Source organism: Manis pentadactyla, chromosome 16, assembly GCF_030020395.1.
Source record: "Manis pentadactyla isolate mManPen7 chromosome 16, mManPen7.hap1, whole genome shotgun sequence".
Classification (NCBI taxonomy): Eukaryota; Metazoa; Chordata; class Mammalia; order Pholidota; family Manidae; genus Manis; species Manis pentadactyla.
The window spans coordinates 27600565-27625271 of NC_080034.1; the positions used below are offsets into that span (position 1 = coordinate 27600565).

General features: G+C 37.3%; 1 protein-coding gene across 2 annotated transcripts in view; it reads right to left on the reverse strand.

Annotated features, from left to right (window-relative positions):
- Nucleotides 1-24707, reverse strand: part of CDC5L (cell division cycle 5 like) — a 56131-nt gene that overhangs the window by 16054 nt on the left and 15370 nt on the right. For both annotated transcript variants that reach the window (XM_036927393.2, XM_036927392.2), the window contains exons 6-11: nucleotides 11721-11939; nucleotides 10035-10179; nucleotides 8695-8883; nucleotides 5067-5215; nucleotides 3279-3441; nucleotides 698-862 (exon numbers count right to left, since the gene is read on the reverse strand). In XM_036927393.2, coding sequence (XP_036783288.2) covers nucleotides 698-862; nucleotides 3279-3441; nucleotides 5067-5215; nucleotides 8695-8883; nucleotides 10035-10179; nucleotides 11721-11939 — 1030 coding nt within the window. The remainder of the gene's footprint in view (nucleotides 1-697; nucleotides 863-3278; nucleotides 3442-5066; nucleotides 5216-8694; nucleotides 8884-10034; nucleotides 10180-11720; nucleotides 11940-24707) is intronic.

Consider the following 24707-nt stretch of genomic DNA (forward strand, 5'->3'; position numbering starts at 1 on the left):
TCATTCTTATACCAAACCCATGAAATTATTCAGTTTCTAAAACCATCCTGAAATGGACAGAAGCAAGAAGTCCTGAAAGGGGTCACAAGAGTTCAGTTTTAGTCCAAGATTTTCTAGCCATCAGATATGGGAAAGTCAACTTAACTCACCTGAGCCTGTTTCCTCATTTCTCAAATGAAGCTAATTCCTATTCTATTTACATCACCAGGTTTATGTGCAAATGACAAAGCAATGATCTGTAACATATTTTATTAGCAGAAGGTGTTACTAACATTATCCTGATGCATTCTCTCTAAATTTCCAAATCCATTTTATCAGTTTGCACTGACCTAAAACCATTTACCCAACCAATCCAAGACATATTGTTTTTAAGACTGGTCAGTAAAATCTTTTATTGGCCAGAGTGAAAAAGCAATGTCTAAAACACTACATGTGTATTATAAAGAAGCATAATGAATTTGACAGAGGGTATTTAATTGCTGTATATACACATAAAGAATGCCTGTCTAGATATTCTTGAGTATATTTTTCATTACATGAGTATATATCATTAACAATGTAAGTAATTGAGGGTAATTTTTTTAAATATTGAAAAAACTTTTAAGTAGCCTTAAGACATTTAATAGCCATTCTTCATTTTTTCAGCCTACTTACACATTCAGCAAAGCTCACATTTCCTTTTAGCACAGTTACCCACCTGCTTCCGTGCATCCACATCAGCAGCATCTTCAATGTAAGTATCATCTATTTCACGGTCTTCTAGCTCCTTCTCAGCATTTTCTGGTAGAACAATTTCAAAGTCATTCTTAGGGGCAGGAAGGCCCAACAACCCTAAACGGAGGTGTTCACGAGATTCTCTTTCCTGTAGAAAAGAATTGGTCTTTTTCAATTCATAGACATTAAGTATTCAACCAATAATTTATGAGTTTCTAAAAAGTAATTAGACTAATTTTAATTCTAGAAAAATGGTCCCTAACTTCAGAGCTGAGACAAAATTTTTTTGTTTAATTTATATCTCCATTTCTTCCCTACACTGAGACAATCAAAAACCATGTGATTAATGGAGTTACTCTGAAATATTCTAATAGAAGGTTCGGGAATTACTTCTGCAGGGGCAGAAAAAAGTCCTTTAGGATTTCCATTTAAGGAAAACATTTCTGACACTGAAATTTAATAGCAAAAGAAAAGAACAAATTCAAAAGTCAACTTGTCCTGAGACTAATAAAACTTAATCTGAAATGAAGCCTGAATTTGTGTGTGTGTTTATTTTTAATGGAAATACTAGGTCATATGCAGTCCAAGGAAGATAGTCCATAGTTCCCAAAGGAAACTGCCTGGTGACACAAAGTTTTCCCCAGTATATCCTCAGCTCACCTTTCCAGTCTCATTCGCCATTGCTCCAATGACACATATGCTAGATGTGAGGAGCAGATGAGCTGCTACATCCGGAACATGCTCCATGCTTACTCTTACTGTGACCTCCATCTGGGACAGCCCCCCTTCCTTCTGAGCATACATCCTTAATGAAGACCTTCCTAGTACCCACCCAGCAAAGATGATTCTTTCTTTCTTTCTTTCTTTGGCCATGCTGGTTTTATTCAAAGAGCTTATTTTGTTCTTATATTACGATTATTTTTGGACTTAGCTTAGTACTGACAATCTCTCCAGAGTATAAACTTCTTTAAGACAAAAGATATCTTTCCTCAACTTTAGAGTCCCTGAAGTATACAGGATCCATGCTTTGCACATATTAGATTTCTCATGCATCTACCTCTTATGCAGCCACTCAGAGTTGGCATTAGCTGATACCAATTTGGACATTAAAAAAACTTCTAAACTAGCCAAATCTATACATGAAGTTAGAATTTGTAAACTGAAAGCAGGCCAACATCACTGGAACTCATTTTTTTAAAAATCTCACTTTGACTTTCTGCAGCATCAGATAATAAAACCCAATAGTGACAAAATAAAAGCAGTAACTGTAACTTTTATAACTTGCTTTCTGTATCACCTTCCAAAACATATAAAAGAAAACTTCACTAACATTAGCAATAAACATCAAATTAACTTGGCTTCGAGATTGAGACTGTCCTTCTAAATGTATAGACCAAACACAGGAATCAAGACTCAAAATCTAGTTTCTGAGGCATTTGAAACACAAACATTTTACAGAAATATAAAATAATCAAATATATCATTCAAGAAAGTTAAGTATTAACTAGTAAATGATACAAATTAAAAGCATAAGAGATACAAGGAGCATTACTATGAGCATAATCCATATTCATAAATACATTAAGATTTTTAAGAAAAAGTAGACTTTTAAGAAAAAAGGTTCCCCTTCTCAAGTCCTACAAATCATTTTCCTTTTCTGGCATCCACAGATACACAGATTCTTAAGGTATATATAATACGCACTGACAAAGGGAAGAAATTTTAATTTGGCACCCATGAGACAGGAAAGTTTTTTTTTCTTTTTAAGAGTATTGAAAGAGTTTCTCAAAAAACCAAAAACAGAAATACCATTTGATGTCAGAATTCCACTCCTAAGAATTTATCCAAAGAAAACAAGATCCTAGATTTAAAAAGACATATGCACCCATATGTTTACTGCAGCACTATTTACAATAGCCTAGATATGGAAGCAACCTATGTGTCCATCAGTAGATAAATGGATAAAGAAGATGTGGTACATATACACAATGGCATATTATTCAGCCATAAGAAGAAAACAAATCCTACCATTTGCAATAACATGGATGGAGCTAGAGGGTATTATGTTCAGTGAAACAAGCCAGGTGGAGAAAGACAAGTACCAAATGATTTCACTCATTTGTGGAGTATAACAACAAAGCAAAACTAAAGGAACGAAACAGCAGCAGACTCAGAGGCTCCAAGAAGGGACTAGTGGTTACCAAAGGGGAGGGGTAAGGGAATGGAGGGGTAAGGGGGGGAGGGGGGTGGGGAGGGAGGGAGGGAGGGAGAAGGGAATTGAAGGGCATTATGGTTGGCACACATGGTGTCAGGGGGTCATGGGGAAGACAAGTAGTGACTCTGTAACATCTTACTACACTGATGGACAGTAACTACAATGAGGTGTGGAGGGGACCTGATAATATGGGTAAATGTAGTAACCACATTGTTGCTCAAGTGAAACCTTCATAAGAGTGTATGTATATCAATACCTTAATTTTTTTTAAAAGTAATAAAAATAAATAAATAAACCCTATAAACATAAAAAAAATTTTTTTAAGTATTGAAAGAGAATTGACGTGTACCATCTGCTTCACATAAGAGGGATCACTATAGTCTGCCAGTCCATCCTCAGGATTAATGTTTAACTTGTCTCGAAGAGGAGTTCTACCAGGGGTGGAGTTAACAACTGGTTTGGGAGTTGTCCCACTCCGGGGAGTCAGCCCTTCAGATCCATGAGAAGGAGTCCTAGAAAGACAGGAATTCCAATTAATAAAGGTGTTCATTTTATTTGAATTGTATTTTCAAATGTTTTTCACATAAATAATTTTACAAGGAAAGAAAAAAAGATTCTAGAAATTCTGTCTCCCTACTTGGTTTTACGTTAGATCTCTAGGTTAAAATAAAGGTCTAGTTCGCTAGCTTAGTATTTACACACAGTATTTTTATTTTAATGGATTCCAATAAAGTTGTTACATTGGATATTTTCTTGCCTCCCTAAACCAGGTCCACCAAACATTATTTCAACCTTTTCTTGATGCATTAGTGTGGCTAAGAACGTACACTGGGCAGAGAGGTAGGATACCACATCAAGAGACCCCAGACAACTCTTTTTTGAGTTCAGTGTCTTTCTCTTATTATTGTTCTCCTCCCTGCCTATTGCTGTCAGTTATCAAATCATCATCATAGGTATACATACTTAAGTACTTCCTCCCTTTACTTTCTATTTGGAAATCAAACACCAGATTTTTATATCTAAATATGAATGGTCCTGAGTGAGGGCCAAGAGACTCTCTTAGGAAAAAAGTCCACAGACTTTGCAACTTATATTTAAATTATTCAAAACCCCCCTTTTTTTAATGCTTACTTCCTGTATCTTGGCTGTATTCCAGACAGATGGTGCTGCCAGATAGCTGTTCCCAGAGGTGAGGTGAGGTGCTATCATGTAAGACATGGTCCCTGCCCACAAGGAGCTTACAGTCTAGTTGAAAGACAAGACATACACAGGAAAAGAAGGATTAGGCTCTCATAAGCCTTACAGAGGTGTAAATGTTACATAAGGATCTAGGCACTAATGCTTCTTGATCCTGCTGTCATGTACAGCTGTTAACAATCTAAGATGTTTCCTATACTAAACCACCAGTAAGGAGACATAATCTAACATTTAATACTAAAAGTAAATTCCAAATATTTCCAACCCTAATAAGCTCAAATTCCCTTTAAATGTGACTTCCTTCTATAACATTTATATCTTAAAGATTCTGCTTAAAAAACAAACAGTATCTTAAAACAAAAAGAATTGTAAACAACAGTGAATTCTAAGTTAATGATTTACAAAAGGAAGTGTTTAACGGTGAAACCTGCCAAACTTACTTTGCAATGCATTAAAAAACAAGATGGATTAATGGATGGATATATGATACATATAGTAAAACATTACCAACTGTAAAATCTAGGAGGTGGGTATATGGGTATTTGCTCTACCATTTTTTCAACCTCTCAATGTTAGAAATTTTCATAATAAAATGTTGGGGAAAAGGAATAGTAATCCATGCATTAAAAGGATTATATTTTCCTAAAATTCACCAAATGATTATTAACAATAGATTGATTTGCTCTTTTAAATCAGATAAAAAGTATTCAGATATAAGGTGACAGCATCAGAAACTCTGAAAAAAGAAGTAAATTCCATACTGTATTTAACCATTTTCCAAATACTATGATATTATTTAATCCTATGAGTGAGGAGAAATCAAACAGGCAAGTTAACACTTATTTCCATTCTCTTAACAATTCTAAGGCAAACATGTTATCCAAGTCGTTGGATTCAAGTTTTTCTAAAGAAGAAAACATTTGTTTACTTATGATAATACCTGAATGGGGTAGAAAGAACTGTGTTTGGAGTTTGTACAACCTGCCGCTGCGGAGTCACACCTGAGAAGTCGCTCTCGTGCAAAGGGGTATTAAGTCCACCTTTTAAGGGGGTGTCCACATTGGTGAGGGCCATGAGGTTCTGGGCTTCCTGATTAACAAGAAGGTAAAGAAGCATCCTTTAACAGTTTAAAGAGGCTAACAGAACCCTCTCTTCTGGTCCTACTACATATATCTTGAAGCAGACAGAATTCTTAAACATTTTCTTAATGAAAACCAAGAGAGGAAATTAATACTGAGCCACAGCAGAATTCAACACTTCCATTCCTTTTGTCAACCTAACATAATATGTCAGAAGTTTTGGAATAAGTTTTTTATATGTCAAGAAATGTTTTTATGGTCTCACATGTGCAATCACCATTACCCAAAAGTTTTTCCTATTACCTGTGCCAAACTCTTTACAATCATAAAGAACCAAGAATGCAAATTTCCCAATGTGAGCTCAGGCTAAATGTCACACACCTAGGTCTTAGTCTGGCTTTGTCACTAATTCTTTATCCAGTCTTCATTAGCCTCTCTGAGTCTCAGTTTCTTTTACTGGGAAATTAAGATACTAACTGTCCTATCCACTTCACAAGACAACTCCTAAGGGCAAGTTCCTTTCTGAAGTTCTGCTTGGCTTCTTTAAGCAGGACTGACTGGGCTCTCTGTAGTCCCTGTTATAACCCTGCAGTCATTACTATCAGTACACCCACAAGTCTCCTAATCCCCAACTTGGGGCCTGTGGCAGAATATATTTTCCAAAAACAGTAGTCACATCGAAATCTCCCATCTCACATGCTCTTCTTACAATCCAACCTTGCTACTCCTCCATCAAGAGGTGGGGACTGAATCTAGGTGGGCTTGTGACTTGCCTATAACTAACAATGCAGCAAAAGTGAGGCTGTTTGGCCTCCAAGTCAAAGTTAGAAAAAACAGTTTCCCACCACACTCAGTACAACTCACATTGAGGCCTTGAAGACACCATGGGAGAAGTTCAAATGCTTTAAGGCCACCATGCTGTGAGAAAGCTACATGAAGAGGCCACAATGCAGATTCACTCCACATTCCCAGATGAGGACCAAACCCACAGCCAACATCAATCACTAGATGTGGAAAGATGGTTCCAGCCCCTACCCATCAAGTCACCCCAAAATGATGAGTCCTCCTAGCTGAGACCCTACACATCATGGAGCACAGACAAGCCATTCCTTCTACGTCATGTCCAAATTCTTGGCCAAAAGAAACCATGAGCACAGCAGAATGTTTCAAGCCACTAAGTCTAGGAGCAAAATGAAGAAATCTGAGCAAGGCTTATTCTATTACTCTGTATGTCTTTATTCATGGAAAGTACTTTGAATTTCAGATTATCAAAGTCCTGGATGTGTTCTTTTTGCTATTCTAAATACATAACAGTTTTCCCCAACTAGGCCCCCAAAAGGCTGGCCAGCTTTGTACCTCCAGTCGGGAGACTGGAAGTAACTTCTCTAGGGAATCTGACTAACCAGAAGAGATATAGAAATAGTGACCTCAAGAGCTCCCTAATGAAACAAACACCACAGCCAGTCTAGCCTACAGGGAAGCCTTGAGGCAAGGTGCCCTTCACACACCCAAGGAGCTTCTAGTCAGCTTTTAATTGCCCCACCCTTAGTCCCTAGACACAGGCAGTGAGCCAAAGATCAAAAGATATTTGATGAAACATCCAATATGAAAAAATAGAGAACAAAAGAAACATCGACTATACAGGGAAAACTTCAAAAAAAATAATTAATAACCTCAGAAAAATAAAAGAAGATAGTCATTAAGTAAAAATGAGATGCTGAAAAAGCTGAACACATCCAAACAGAGCTCTTAGAAATTAAAAATATAATAGAAACTTAAAGGCCAAATCAAGATAAAATTCAGAAAATCTCCCACCAATAAATCAAATGGCAATTAAGACAGAAAACCAGAGAGGAATAAATAAGAAAATCTGAGATTCATAATGAAAACAGATCACTGAAAGGGGGGAAAAGTTTTTCAAATTTCCCAGAATTGAAGGGCATGAGATTCCAGAATGAAAAGATCTACCAAGTACCTGTACAATGGCTGAAAGCAGACCCACACCAATATACAAGCATGTAAGAAGGAGAAGACTGTAGAAGATTCCAGAGAAAGAAAAAATTAGGTTTCCTATTAATAACCTGAATGGCACAGGAAGCCAGAAGACAGTGGAGCACTGCCTTCAAAACTGTGAACAAAAACCATTTTGATCTGGAATTCTATACCCAGTTATAATATCAATCAAATAAGAGGATAGAATAGTAACTTACAGATATGCAAGATCTTAAAAATTCCATGTCTCATGCACCCTTCCTCAGAAAGTTACTTAAGGACATGCTTCACTAACAATGGAATAAACCAAAAACTCCAAGGATGTGGGAGCCAGGAAAAAGGAGAACTTTCTAGGAACTTTCCAGAGAACTTTCTAGGGTGACATTAAAGGAAAATCAAAAGAACAAGCTGCAAACCAGATCTAGAGAACAATCAGTCCAGACTAAGAACACTCAGAAGTTCTGGGGAAGACTTATTCAGAAAGAAAAGAATACCTAAAATTTGACCTAATTACAGATTTACACAGTTAGTATAATGTCTAGAATTGAATTCATGCTAAGTAATCAGGAAATTTAGCAAGTGAATAAAACAAGTATTAACTCAAAGAAAAACAAAATATTGTGCAGGAAAGTAATTACAGAGTACACTGTGGATCAGCAACAAACACAGCTTTCATAGTCATAAAGTAACCATGAATATGAAGCTAACCAAAATTATATTATAACCAGAATGAAAGATAGGGGAATGGAACAGAGTGTGTATGCATGGTAGTGGTAGAAGGTGTGAGAGCACAAAATGTTCAAATTCTAGGTGGAAAATGCCTAAAACTGAAAACAAAATCAACATGTAACAATGTCTTAGCAATTAAGGTGGTAAAAACAAAGAGTTGTGGTTGGCATCTCTAGGAAGCAAGCAATGAGGGGCATGACAGTTTTCCTAACTAAGCCCTACAGGAATACTTGACTCCCGCATCAAGACCTGAGAATTGTATATCTATTAGAAATGAGGAAATGAGATATAAGGGTGCTGACATACTCTATAGTGTTTTGTTAGGTTTGGCTATTCTCTGGCATGCACGCATCCTAAGAATACACAGAGATGTAAACTCCCTGTGTTAAGGAGAGAGAGAAACAGGGCTGATGGCAGTCAATGCCAAGCTAAGTACAGAAATGCAAGGAAGTTTTAGTGACTATGTACGTCTGATTTCTTTCCAAGACGCTAGGCAATGTGAAATTTTAAAATGCGGTGCTTTATTGACAGGTACTAAATACTAATGAGGGAAGGAGGTCTGGCTCCAAAAAGAAAAACCTATAAATTAATAAATGTAGAAATGAAACCACCTAATTACTAATCTGCTAACTTAGCTCCCTACTACAGAAATCTCTAGTATCTATGTATTCAAACTATTTACCCTAAAAGAAATGAAATCAGTATTTCCTTCATAATATTTCTAAGGACAATAAAGTGAAAGGCTCATCCTCCTATATGACAGCTTACCTGCAGAATTCTGTCCTGGGAAGCTGGCGTTCGTGGTGTTCTAAGAGCGATACTGTTGTTGGTGACATTGTACTCAGACAAAAGAGTACTGGAGGCAGAGTTTGTTATGCCAGATTCCTCAGCAGTCTGGCGAGCAATTTCACTTGCTTGGCCTACTTTTACAACTTCCTGGAGTTCTGCATCTGAAATCTAAAAAGACAGTTATTACAGTAGCAATATTTTCACCAGAGAACACCACAGCTTAAACCTTCCATAATCCAGAAAGATGAAATGCTGAAGCTGTTATGACTACATGGGGGCTCACTATAGTACTCTCTTTATATTTTGTGGGTCTAAAAATCTCCATAAAGGTTTTAAAAAGTCTTCCCTGTATAATGTGGGGAGAAGACTCAACATATGATATAGAAACAAGCTGCAAAGTCTTATATTTCCACAGTGAAATTCTTTCAAACCAACAACATATTAATAAACCAAGAACATAAAATAATAGTGTTTGAACAAATATTATCAATGGGCGTGAAGGAGAAGGCTGAAAACCAGTTAAAATACCACAGAGTCCACTAAGCCATAGATCCCTATGAAAATCCAAGTTATCTTAGTAATTTTCCAACATAAATATCCTAAGAACTAAATTACAAAAATATAATTTTAATTTAAGAAATATCAACAACTGGAAATGGCAGCACCTGACAAAAATATTTTATGTTTATGCCCAAGAATTTTGTGTTGATGCAGCAAGTGATGCAACGTTTGGGGAAAGGAGCAGTTCTGGCCTCCTAAGTGCACCCCTCTGCTCCATTAAATTGTCTAATTCTACAGAGCCATACCACTCAAAATAAAACAAGAACTTATTCAAAATTCCCATGTTTCAGAACAGCTATAATTAAGTCATAGAAACAGAACCTGTGATAAGCTGAATAAGGGAATATTTCTCTCTTCTCCTTAACTCCCGCATTGATTTTCACAGCTTTTACCTCAAAAAGATAAGAATGACCCAACAGAACATTCCCCAGAAGGAAGCAGCCTGAAGTCCAGAAGCCAAACATCTTCATGTTGGTCAGCTACAAAAAATAGGCCTGGAGCCCTAACCTGCTGACAATTACTTACTAGACCATCACTTGAGCAGTTTAAGGCCTGATAATAATAATTTATACAAAGAAGCTGTTTACCACACCATATCATGATGATTCATCTTTATGTGTGGTTCGGCTATTACACGGTGAATTTCTGAAGGGCATCCAGCAACTAGCAGAAGCTGGCACATAGTCCCTCAGACATCCGCTGAATTAATGATAAGTCTGTGAGTTAACTCAATGAAAAAACTGCTTTTATCAGATTACCTGAGGGGCAGGAAGTACTAGTTTGCTTCTCTTCTTAGTAAATTCAGAAACACCACTAGTTTGAAGAATAGCCGATGGTAAATCAGATTCTTTTTTCCTTTTCAAATGTTGCTTGTCTTTTTTTCTATCTCTTCCTTCTTTTTCACTGTCATGGGTCAAAGTACAGAGTAGATTTTTTTAAGGTTACATATAGGCAATAACATTAAAAGCCATATAAATATTCATATACTTCGAATAAAAAATTTCTATTCCTAAGAAAATTACTAATAAAAATACAAAAACCATATACAGTAAGTTGTTCCCTATACCATTACCTACACACTATATTCATTAGGAATGCAGACTTAGAAAAGCAACAGAATTAACAGAATATACTAAGTATTAAATATTAAACTGTATAGCAGAAGGAATATAGTCAAAATATTGTAACAACTTGGTATGGTGATAGCTGGTACCTAGAATTATCATGTATATAAATGTTGAATCACTGTGTTGTACGAATGTAATACTGTGTGTCAACTACCTTTCAATAAAAAATAATTATCTAAAATAAATAAATAAATAAATAAATAAATATTAAAACTACTTAACTATAAAAACTGATGAAAAGCAAAATGTTACATAATGTCAAAGGAAAACAAACTATTCCTATATGATCATATTCATTAAAAAATGTGTGTACACATAGGAAAATGATGAGACAAGTATACAAAAAGGCGAACAAATATATAAAATAGAAAATTAAAACATTGTGTATTTTTAATTTCCCTTTAAAACTGTTCAGTTGTTATGACTGTTTTTAATTCACAAGTTTTTTTTTAAAGGATACTTAAGTCCTCACAAATGACACCAAAAAAAGTTGCTAAGAAGCCTAAAGCCAGGCTCAAGGCCGTCTATTAAAGTTTCAGGAATGTCTCCTCCTTCCCCTCTGCATGTCATCCTCTTCCCCCATCTGATTCCTTCCAAATGATTAATTTTCCTGTAGAATCTTTATTTGTAGAGGTGACCTAAAATGAAGTCCTAATTTGACAAATAAATTCAATGGCGTACATCCAAGAAAATCCTGTTTCATAGTGGCTGACATGTACTATTTAGTAACAATTTATGTCAACAGAGATGGAAGGTCTGTCAGGGAGTAGAAATCTACATATCTTTGAAAATCATAAAAGGTTCTCCTCAAAGTATTCAGATACAAGAATCAAAGAAACTCGAAAAATCCCTAGAAATAGGCAAAATCCTCTAAGACATTTTAAGTTTATAAACTTACCTACCTATTCCCATTAAGTGAAAAGGTTAAGAATACATAATTTTTTTCTTCTTCTTTCATTTTAAGGAAATCAATATAAAATTTTCACTAGAAAAGACAAAAAGAACCAGACCAGATTTTGACAGATTCCTTCAGGACATTAATCTGTTCACAAATATCATAATGTTAAAATTGTGATTCAGTGAATAGACAGTTCACTAAGAGCCAAGCGTTGACATTTCAAGAGACACAAACAGCATTCTGTGATAATAATGCTGACAGCCAGCATCACTGGCTTTCTCAGAAAGGTGAATTCAGTAAATAATTATAAGTGTTATGTAGGCCACATTATGCTAAGTAATAAAAATCTGGCCCTAACTTAGCCATCCATAAAATTCCTACCCTATTTTTCCATTTTCAAAATCACAAAGGCAACTTACGATCTTAGCTCCCCATCAAGATCCTGTTGTCTTAATTTTCTGAAATCTGCATCAAGAGCCTGGTAGTTCTCCTCAGAAGTATCATAGAAACCAAGAGCAGGCTTTTTTTCAAATGGAATTTCAGCATTATAATCGACTCCTCTCTTCTTTTTTCTTTTCTTCTGAATTTCTATACCAGCTGCTCGAAGTTCTCTCCTCTTTTGGAGTGCAGCAAGACGCCTGAAGAACAAGAATGCAAGATCACCTTGAAAATCATATGGCATGGGAACAGCTGGATCCTCCAACAGTTAAGAAAAGAAAACTATCTGGTTATTTGGGGAAGAAATACTTATTTAAACCCTCACCTTATACTATTCACCAAAAATAATTCCTGTTTTGATTCAAAGAGGTACACACACAATACAAGAAAAAGTAAAACCAGAAGGAACTGCAGGCGTCGTACTTTGCTTTGCAGCACTTTGCTTTAACTGTGCTTCAAAAATACTGCATTTTTTACAAATTGAAGGTTTATAGCAACCCTACCTTGGGAAGGTCTACTGGCACAATTTTTCCAACAGCATTTGCTTACTTTTGTGTCTGTGACACATTTTGGTAATTCTTGCAATATTTTGAACTTTTTCATTATTATTATAATTGTTATTGTGATCTGCAGTCAGTGATCTTTCATGTTACTACAGTCACTGTTCCGGGGCATCCTGAACCACATCCATGAGAGATGGCAAACTCAATCGACAAATATTTTGTTCTGACTGCTCCACCAACAGGCTGTTCCCCATCTCTCTCTCTCCTTGGGCCTCCCTATTCCACGATACAATACAGAAATTTAGGTCAATTAATAACCCTACAATATCCTCTGTTAAGTGTTCAAGTGAAAAGAAGAGTTGCACATCTCTCACTTTAAATCAAATGCTAGAAACAATTAAGGTTAGTGAGGAAGGTACGTCAAAAGCCAAGTCAGGCTAAAAGACAGGCCCTCTTGTGCCAAATAGCCAATGTTGTGAATATAAAGGAAAAGTTCTGGAAGGAAAAGTGCTATGCAAGTATACACACAAATGTTAAGAAGGTAAAAAGCCTTATTACTGAGAAAATTTTAGTGGTCTGGATGGAAGATCAAACTAGTCACAACACTCCCTTAAGCCAAAGGCTAATCCAGAGCAAGGCCCTGACTCTCTTCAATTCTATGAAGACTGAGAGAAGTGAGGAAGCTGCAGAAGAAAAGTCTGAAGCTAGAAGAGGTTGGTTCATGAGATTTTAAGGAAAGAAACCATCTTCATAACAAAAAAAGTGCCAGGGGAACAAATCCTACCATTTGCAACAACATGGATGGAGCTAGAGGGTATTATGCTCAGTGAAATAAGCCAGGTGGAGAAAGACAAATGCCAAATGATTTCACTCATATGTGGAGCATAAGAACAAAGAAAAAACTGAAGGAACAAAACAGCAGCAGAATCACAGAACCCAAGAATGGACTAACAGTTACCAAAGGGAAAGGGACTGGGGAGAATGGGTGGGAAGGGAGGGAGAAGGGTGGGGAGGAGAAAGGGGGCATTATGATTAGCATGTATAATGGGGTGGGGGGCACAGGGAGGGCTGTGCAACACAGAGAAGACAAGTAGTGATTCTACAGCATCTTACTACGCTGATGGACAGTGACTGTAATGGGGTTTGTAGGGGGGACTTGGTGATAGGGGGAGTCTAGTAAACATAATGTTCCTCATGTAACTGTAGATTAATGATACCAAAATAAAAAGTGTGTGTGTGTGTGTGTGTGTGTGTGTATAGCAAAAAAAAAAAAAAAAAAAAAAGTGCCAGGGGAAGCAGCCAGTGATGATGCAGAAGCTGCAGCATGTTCTCCAAAAGATCTAGCTGAGATCATTAATGAAAGGGGCTGCACTAAACAACAGATTCTAAATGGAGATGAAACAGGCTTCTATTGGAAGAAGATGCCATCAAGGACTGTCATACCTAGAGAAAAGTCAATTCCTGACTTCAAAGGACAGGCTGACTCTCTATAAATGAAACAACAAAGCCTGGATGACAGCATATCTGTTTACAACATGGTTACTAACCATTTTAAGCCCACTGTTGAGACCTATTGCTCAGAAAAAATATTCCTTTAAAAATATTACTGCTCATGGGAGGGAATACTTCCAAACTCATTCTATGAAGTCAGCATCACTCTAATACCAAAACCAGGCAAAGACCCCACCAAAAAAGAAAACTACAGACCAATATCCCTGATGAATGTAGATGCAAAAATACTCAACAAAATATTAGCAAACCGAATTCAAAAATACATCAAAAGGATCATACACCATGACCAAGTGGGATTCATCCCAGGGATGCAAGGATGGTACAACATTCGAAAGTCCATCAACATCATCCACCACATCAACAAAAAGAAAGACAAAAACCACATGATCATCTCCATAGATGCTGAAAAAGCATTTGACAAAGTTCAACATCCATTCATGATAAAACTCTCAGCAAAATGGGAATAGAGGGCAAGTACCTCAACATAATAAAGGCCATCTATGATAAACCCACAGTCAACATTATATTGAACAGCGAGAAGCTGAAAGCATTTCCTCTGAGATCGGGAACTAGACAGGGATGCCCACTCTCTCCACTGTTATTTAACATAGTACTGGAGGTCCTAGCCACGGCAATCAGACAAAATAAAGAAATACAAGGAATCCAGATTGGTAAAGAAGAAGTTAAACTGTCACTATTTGCAGATGACATGATACTGTACATAAAAAACCCTAAAGACTCCACCCCAAAACTACTAGAACTGATATCGGAATACAGCAAAGTTGCAGGATACAAAATCAACACACAGAAATCTGTGGCTTTCCTATATACTAACAATGAACCAACAGAAAGAGAAATCAGGAAAACAACTCTATTCACAATTGCATCCAAAAAAATAAAATACCTAGGAATAAACCTAACCAAAGAAGTGAAAGACTTATACTCTGAAAACTACAAGTCACTCTTAAGAGAAATTAAAGGGGACACTAACAGATGGAAACTCATCCCATGCTCGTGGCTAGGAAGAATTAATATCGTCAAAATGGCCATCCTGCCTAAAGCAATATACAGATTTAATGCAATCCCTATGAAACTACCAGCAACATTCTTCAATGAACTGGAACAAATAATTCAAAAATTCATATGGAAACACCAAAGACCCCGAATAGCCAAAGCAATCCTGAGAAAGAAGAATAAAGTAGGGGGGATCTCACTCCCCAACTTCAAGCTCTACTATAAAGCCATAGTAATCAAGACAATTTGGTACTGGCACAAGAGCAGAGCCACAGACCAATGGAACAGACTAGAGAATCCAGACATTAACCCAGACATATATGGTCAATTAATATTTGATAAAGGAGCCATGGACATACAATGGCGAAATGACAGTCTCTTCAACAGGTGGTGCTGGCAAAACTGGACAGCTACATGTAGGAGAATGAAACTGGACCATTGTCTAACCCCATATACAAAAGTAAACTCAAAATGGATCAAAGACCTGAATGTAAGCCATGAAACCATTAAACTCTTGGAAGAAAACATAGGCGAAAACCTCTTAGACATAAACATGAGTGACCTCTTCTTGAACATATCTCCCCGGGCAAGGAAAACAACAGCAAAAATGAGTAAGTGGGACTATATTAAGCTGAAAAGCTTCTGTACAGCAAAAGACACCATCAATAGAACAAGAAGGATCCCTACAGTATGGGAGAATATATTTGAAAATGACACATCCGATAAAGGCTTGACGTCCAGAATATATAAAGAGCTCACACGCCTCAACAAACAAAAAACAAATAACCCAATTAAAAAATGGGCAGAGGAACTGAACAGACAGTTCTCCAAAAAAGAAATACAGATGGCCAACAGACACATGAAAAGATGCTCCACATCGCTAATTATCAGAGAAATGCAAATTAAAACTACAATGAGGTATCACCTCACACCAGTAAGGATGGCTGCCATCCAAAAGACAAACAACAACAAATGTTGGCGAGGCTGTGGAGAAAGGGGAACCCTCCTACACTGCTGGTGGGAATGTAAGTTAGTTCAACCATTGTGGAAAGCAGTATGGAGGTATATCAAAATGCTCAAAACAGACTTACCATTTGACCCAGGAATTGCACTCCTAGGAATTTACCCTAAGAACGCAGCAATCAAGTTTGAGAAAGACAGATGAACCCCTATGTTTATTGCAGCACTATTTACAATAGCCAAGAATTGGAAGCAACCTAAATGTCCATCAATAGATGAATGGATAAAGAAGATGTGGTACATATACACAATGGAATACTACTCAGCCATAAGAAAAGGGCAAATCCAATCATTTGCAGCAACATGGATGGAGCTGGAGGGTATTATGCTCAGTGAAACAAGCCAAGCGGAGAAAGAGAAATACCAAATGATTTCACTTATCTGTGGAATATAAGAACAAAGGAAAAACTGAAGGAACAAAACAGCAGCAGAATCACAGAACTCAAGAATGGACTAACAGGTACCAAAGGGAAAGGGACTGGGGAGGATGGGTGGGTAGGGAGGGATAAGGGGGAGAGAAGTAGGGGGGTATTAAGATTAACATGCATGGGGGGGTAGGAGAAAAGGGAGGGCTGTACAACACAGAGAAGGCAAGCAGTGATTCTACAACATTTTGCTATGCTGATGGACAGTGACTGTAAAGGGGTTTATAGGGGAGACCTGGTATAGGGGAGAGCCTAGTAAACATAATATTCGTCATGTAAGTGTAGATTAGTGATACCAAAAACAAAGCAAAAAAAAAAAAAAAGGGCAGTTCCTGTGTGGTAACCTCCAACGACTTCTACACAAGGGTATAAAGGGCATATAAAAGTGTAGGCAAAGGGTCTGTTTGTGATTATACAGAGGATCAAAGCCTAATTGGGCTACCCCGAAAATGAACTAAGATACGATATGAAAAAGAACTTCCAACATCTGCACTCTCTGGAAGACTCATGCCAGAAGATGATCATCAAAAAACCCCAACAAAGATCCACGCACTGCTACAGCAGTAGATGCACTCATCCCACCAGTTCCTGGACTTGCCATGGGAATGAGGAAGGAGATATCTAAGCTGGCCTGTGCATACAGTGAAACAACAAATTTGACTGGATCTATACTGTTGGAACTCAACCAAGAATTTGGAGAAGTGCAAATTGTAGCGCTCCAAACTCTTACAACTACAGACTATTTACTGTTAAAAGAACATATGGCATGTGAACAGTCCCCAGGAATGGGTTGTTTTAATTTGTCTGATTTCTCTCAGACTGTTCAAGTTCAGTTGGACAATATCCACCATATCATAGATAAGTTTTCACAAATGCCTAAGGTGCCTTAATGGTTTTCTTGGTTTCACTGGAGATGGCTGGTAATTACAGATATGCTTTGGTTATGTAACTATACTCCTATTATGTTAATGTGTGTGCGCAATTTAAGTAGTAGCTTAAAACCTATATACGCTGAAGTTACTCTACAAGAAGATATGTCAAAGAAATAATCAATCTTCCCATGTTTTCTTCCGCCTGCTACTTCTATAGCTTTTCTTCTTCCTTCCTAATTACAACCCTTAAATAGAACTCGTGCCTCATATCAAATTTACCGAGTATCATAACTCCTCCAAGTGGTAAAGATACCTCAAGACAAATGCTGGGCATAGAAGCCACAGGGCATAAATATGCAAAGAAGTAAAAAGCTAACCTTTTCAAACAATAAGGCTTCTCTCTCACTTACCAACTCTACATTTCCCTGTATGGCCCCGGAAGATGACTGGTTAGCCAGAGACGGGTAAGATTCCTCAAGGGAGGAACAACCTAAGACAGGCACAGTCGCAGGGGGGCCATCAGGTGAGAAATTGGGGATCAACAGAGGTGAGGCTTAGAACCTCACCCCCCCTGTTCTGAGAGAAATCTTCTGCATACGTGGATGTTTTATTGCCCTTGTCTAGCTTGGATTAACACATAGTCTACAGGCACACACCTGATCATCTACATTTGCTCTCTTACAACACTAAACTATGTTTTCTACCTTTATCTTGTATCTACCTACCACTTCAGCATTTTATTAAAAATAATAATAATAAAGAGAGAAATGTGGTATCCACATATAAATCAAGTATAAAAACCAAATGAGTATTCATATTTGAACTGACTGTTTATAGTTCATAATGCATGAGCAAAACCGAAAGTTTCTGTGATGACTGCCCTTGTACTGTTCACTGTGTAACTTATTCATTATGTAAGAATTTGTTCTCCATGTAAGAACTTGTTTGTTATGCCTCAGAAGATTGGAGACTGACAAAAATTAGGCTTGGGGTGGATTAATGATTGTGCATTGAGCATTGACTCCCCTATACAGAATTTTATTGTTGTTAACAACCATTTGATCAATAAATATGAGAGATGCCCTCAAAAAAAAAAAAAAAAAAAAAAAAGGACAGACTTCCAATGGTAAAATAAATAAGTAACCGGGATGTAATGTATAGCATAAGGAAAATAGTCAAGATATTGTAACAGCCTGGTAGGGTGATAGCTGGAACCTAGAATTATGTATATAAATGTTTTACCACTGTGTTGTACACTTGAAACTAATGTAATGTAATACTGTGCGTCAACTACCCTTCAATAAAAAATAATTATTTAAAAAAAAATATTACTGCTCATGGGAGGGAATACTTCCAAACTCATTCTATGAAGTCAGCATCACTCTAATACCAAAACCAGGCAAAGACACCACAAAAAAAGAAAATTACAGACCAATATCCCTGATGAACATAGATGCAAAAACACTCAACAAAATAGTAGCAAACCAAATTCAAAAATACATCAACAAGATCATCCATCATGATCAAGTAGGATTTATTCCAGGGATACAAGGATGGTACAACATTTGAAAATCCATCAACATCATCCACCACATCAACAAAAAGAAGGACAAAAACCACATGATCATCTCCATAGATGCTGAAAAAGCATTTGTCATAATTCAGCATCCATTCATGATAAAAACTCAACAAAATGGGTATAGAGGGCAAGTACCTCAACATAATAAAGGCCATATATAACAAGCCCACAGCCAACATCATACTTAACAGCGAAAAGCTGAAAGCTTTTCCTTTAAGATCAGGAACAAAACAAGGATGCCCACTTTCCCCACGTCTATTCAACATAGTACTGGAGGTCCTAGCCATGGCAATCAGACAACACAAAGAAATAAAAGGCATCCAGATTGGCAAGGAAGAAGTTAAACTCTCCCTGTTTGCAGATGACATGATATTGTACATAAAAAACCCTAAAGAATCCACTCCAAAACTACTAGATCTAATATGTGAATTCAGCAAAGTTGAAGGATATGAAATTAATACACAGAAATCTGTGGCATTCCTATACACTAACAATGAACTAGCAAAGAGAGAAATCAGGAAAATAATTCCATTTACAATTGCATCAAAAAGAATAAAATACCTAGGAATAAACCTAACCAAGGAAGTGAAAGACATATACCCTGAAAACTACAAGACGCTCATGAGAGAAATTAAAGATACCAATAAATGGAAACACATCCATGCTCATGGATAGGAAGAATTAATATTGTCAAAATGGCCATCCTGCCTAAAGCAATCTATAGCAATCAATGTAATTCCTATCAAAATACCAACAGCATTCTTTAACGAACTAGAAAAAATCGTCCTAAAATTCATATGGAACAACAAAAAGACTCCAAATAGCCAAAGCAATCCTGAGAAGGAAGAATAAAGCAGGGGGAATTACACTCCCTAACTTCAAGCTCTACTACAAAGCCACAGTAATCAAGACAATTTGGTACTGGCACAAGAACAGAGCCACAGACCAATGGAACAGACTAGAGAGCCCTGATATAAACCCAACCATATATGTCAATTAATATATGATAAAGGAGCCATGGACATACAATGGGGAAATGACAGCCTCTTCAACAGCTGGTGTTGGCAAAACTGGACAGCTACATGCAAGAGAATGAAACTGGATTATTGTTTAACCCCATATACAAAAGTAAACTCAAAATGGATTAAAGACTTGAATGTAAGTCATGAAACCATAAAACTCTTATTAGACAACATAGGCAAATATCTCCTGAATAAAAGCATGAGCAAGTTCTTCCTGAACGCATCTCCTCGAGCAAGGGAAACAAAAGCAAAAATGAACTCATAGGACTACATCAAACTAAAAAGTTTCTGTATGACAAAGGACACCATCAACAGAACAAAAAGGCATCCTACAATACAGGAGAATATATTTGTAAATGACATATACGACAAGGGGTTAACATCCAAAATATATAAAGAACTTACACATCTCAACACCCAAAAAGCAAATAACCCAATTAACAAATGGGCAGAGGATATGAAGAGACAGTTCTCCAAAGAAGAAATTCAGATGGCCAACAGACACATGAAAAAATGCTCCACATCACTTATCATCAGGGAAACGCAAATTAAAACCACAACGAGATATCACCTCACACCAGTAAGGATGCCCAGCATCAAAAAGACTAAGAACAACAAATGCTGGTGGGGATGCGGAGAAAGGGGAACCCTCCTACACTGCTGGTGGGAATGTAAGCTAGTTCAACGATTGTGGAAAGCAATATGGAGGTTCCTCAAAAAACTAAAAATAGAAATACCATTTGACCCCATAATTCCACTCCTTGGAATTTACCCAAAGAATACAATTTCTCAGATTCAAAAAGACATATGCACCCCTATGTTTACTGCAGCACTTTTTACAACAGTCAAGATATGGAAGCAACCTACGTGTCCATCAGTAGATGAATGGATGAAGAAGAGGTGGTACATACACACAATGGAATACTGTTCCGCCATAAGAAGAAAACAAATCCTACCATTTGCAACAACATGGATGGAGCTGGAGGACACTATGCTCAGTGAAATAAGCCAGGCAGAGAAAGACAAATGCCAAATGATTTCCCTCATTTGTGGAGTATAACAATGAAGCAAAACTGAAGGAACAAAATGGCAGCAGACTTAGAGACTCCCAAGAATGAACTAGTGGTTACCAAAGGGGAGGGGTGTGGGAGGGCGGGTGGGGAGGGAGGGAGAAGGGGTTGAGGGGTATTATGTTTAGTACACATGGTGTGGTGGATCACAGGGAGAACAGTGTAGCACAGAGAAGGCACATAGTGAATCTGTGGCATCTTGCTGCACTGATGGTCAGTGACTGCATTGGGCTATGGGTGGGGACTTGATAATATGGGTAAATGTAGTAACCACATTGTTTTTTCATGTGAAACCTTCATAAGAGTGTATATCAATCATACCTTAATTAAAAAAATTGTTTTTTTAATATTACTGCTCATGGACAATGCACCCAGCCACCCAAGAGCTCCAATGGAGATGTACAATGAGACTGCCATGCCTGCTAACAAAATATCCTTTCTGCAACCCATGAATCAAGGAATCACTTCAACTGTCAAGCCTTATTATTAAAGAAAATACATTTTGTAAGGCTGAAGCTGCCATAGACAGTGATTCTTCTAATGGATCTTGGCAAAGTCTAAATTGAAAACCTTCTGGAATGCATTCACCATTCCAGATGCCATTAAAACCATTCATGATTCATAGGAAGACACCAAAATATCAACATGCACGGTCTAGAGGGAGTGGATTCCAACTCTTATGGATGACTCTGAGGGGTTCAAGACTCCAGTGGGGGAAGGAACTACAGATGTGGTGGAAACAGCAAGAGAACTAGAATGATAAGTGAAGCCAGGATTTGGTGGGTGGGGAAGGGGAGGGAGATAAAGGGGCACAAAAATTCTCAGTATAATATAAGTTGGTCACAGGGATGGTAGTACAGCATGGAGAATATAGCCAGTGATTCTGTAACATCTTCCTATGCTGACAGATAGTAACCGCACTAGTGGGGGTGAGGATTTAATAAAGTGGGTAACTGTTGAGCCACTCTGCTTTCTATCTGAAACCAATATAAGATTGTATATCAACTATACTTCAAAAAAAAAAAAAAGTGGAGCCTAAAGCTGTGACTGAATTGCTGCATTTTATGATAAAACTTTAACAGATGAGGAGTTGCTTCTTATGGGTGAGCAAAGAAAACAGTTTCTTGAGATGGAATCTACTCCTGGTGAAGATGCTGTGAAGATTATTGAAATGACAACAAAAGATTTAGAATATCACATAAACTTAGTTGATAAGCAGCAGCAGTGTTTTAAAGGACTGACTTCAGTTCTGAAAGAAGTTCTACTGTGGGTATAATGCTATCAGAGAGCATCACATGCTACAAAGAAATCATGAGTCAATTGATGCATCAAACTGTATTGTCTTATTTTAAGAAATTGACACAGCCGCCTCAACCTTCTTCAGCAACCACCACCCTGATCAGGCAGCAGTTATCTGAACACTAAGGCAAGATACTCTACGAGCAAAAAGATTAGGACTCACTAAAAGCTCAGATAATAGTTAGCATTTTTTAGAATAAAGTATTATTAAAATAAGGTATGTACTTTTTTTAGGTATAATGCTGTTGTACACTTAACAGACTACATACACGTAACTTTTATATGCACTAGGAAACAAAAAAATTCATTTGACTCACTTTATTGCAATATTTGCTTTGCTGCATTGGTTGGAACCAAACCCACAATATCGCAAAGGTATTACAGGTACATATATGTCTTATCTCTGGATAGGAATGTACTCTCTTAATATAAATTAAATAAAGGGTAAAGGAAAAGATCAATGGCTTTGAGTTTTAAATTTTATATATCTGCAGCACAATTTTTTTAAATTATAGAACAAATTAAAAGGCAAATTAATAGGAAAAATAATCGCAGTTAATATTAGCAGTGATTAAAGAATCTATGCAATTTTTTTTTAAATGTCTCCGAAGGGAAAAACAGAGAAGAAAATACTTCACTAAGGGGAAAAAAATGCAAATATTTAAAATGACAAAAGGTTTACTTAACTAGTAACTAAACAATCACATATTAAATCAAGTACCATTTCTGCACATCTAATTAATACCATTCAGTTTCCAAGGGCATAAAAAACAGACAGTTTCCCACACTGGTAATGAGAAAGTAAACTGGTATAGCTTTCCCCAAAGAGACCTTGGAAACATACATTAAAATTTTTCTTATTTTTTTATATACCTGAATTTTTTCACATTTTTTAACCCAGCAATTTTACTCCTCATACTTTAGCCTAAGGAAATAAGTAAGAACATGAACAAGGCCTGAGCTACAAGACTGTTCACCAAACATTGTTCTAATAGCAGGTATCTGTACATAATCTAAATACCCAACAGTAAGAAATTAGTCAAAACAATTTGTAACACAGCTATAAGGTAGGATAGTATACAGCCATCTACATCACCTTTAAAAAAACCTGTAAATTATTCTGACATGGAAAGATGCTCAAGACATACTGCTGTGTAAAAAATGTTATGGAGTTACATGTTACAGAGTAACAAGTAAAAATTATGTGCATATCAATCAGTGAATATAATAGCCACCAAAATATTAATAGTCAATCACTGAAGGTTGGAATCTCACCTAAGTTCTACTTTTTTCTTTGTACTTTCCAATGATGCTGTAATTTTAATGATTTCACGATGAAAAAAGTTTTTCATAATATTAAATGGAGTAAAATCAAGTTACAGAACAATACGTAGGAGCAACTTCCAGCATGGGGCTCTGCAGACCCACTCCCCAAGGAGACTGACAACAATTAGTTACAAAAAAAAATTTTTTTAGTCTCTGGGAAGGATCCAAAGAAGATAAATATTTATTCTAGAAAATATACTAATTTCAGAAAGTGAAAGACTGTGCCATTTGAATCAAGACCCAAACCCTCCTCTCTTCCCCACTCCCAGCTCAGGGAGACAGAAACTCCACTCCACACTGGTACAGCCAAGAACACTGGCTGTACCTCTATCCCCTAGCAGGACTTTCATTCCAGGAGGGGAAGGACATCAGCATTTCTCATCCTGCCTCTAGATAACTACTGCAGAGGTTGAGGCCTGACAAGAGCGACCAAGAAGTAGAGGCTTCCTTCTTCTGCCCAGACAGAGGTTCTGGGCACAGTGTTGCTGAGTATACTGGAGCCCCAACAGCCCCCCTGAGCTTGTTAAGATGAGGGTTCCATGCTGGAATAGGCAAGTGAAGGAGACTTGGTGCTGCTGCCCACAACTTCCACACTGAGCAGTTAGTTCCTGAGGTAGGGGTGTCACTCAGAGCCCAGAGCATCAGAGCCCAGGGGTAGAACAGAGAACTCCAAATATCTCCCCAAGGACTGACTTTATTTTCAACAGAGTATGGAGAAGTTCAAGCCTAAAGGCATTCTCAGAAACAGTGAAGTTGTGCTGAAAGGCACTTGGGAAGGAACTGATAGATCCACTGGAGATAAAGTCTAAACTGTAAGCCAACTAGTTTGCCAGAAAACAATGGGAAGAACCCTCCTGCGGCCAAAACAAGTATCAAAAACACTGACATCAGAAACCTCCCTTCAAAGGATCCCAAATTTAACTGGATGAGTTTGTGGAGCAATTTATGTCCCAAGACACTGTTGAAAATTAAACAGCAATTGGCCAGCAATTACTAGAGTTCAACAGCTGGGTGTAGCCAAGGGAAAAGATGTCAAAGAAAGTCTGTCATGAGCACTGCAAGTCCAAGAGCCGTGCCCCTATGAGGGGCAACGTCAGAGGCTTCACATTTCTGGGGGAAGGGAAAGGAAGGGAAGAACATGTTTTACTAACTAATCCAACCAGTCACTAAAAAAGTAAACAAGCAAATAGTAACAAGGAGAGGATAAAGGATAGGGAACACTGTACCCAGAACTGCTACAATATATCTAAAGTTCCCAAGAAAAATTTGAGACATGCAAAGAAACAGGAAGCCATGACACATACACCAGAGAAAAAGCAGGCAACA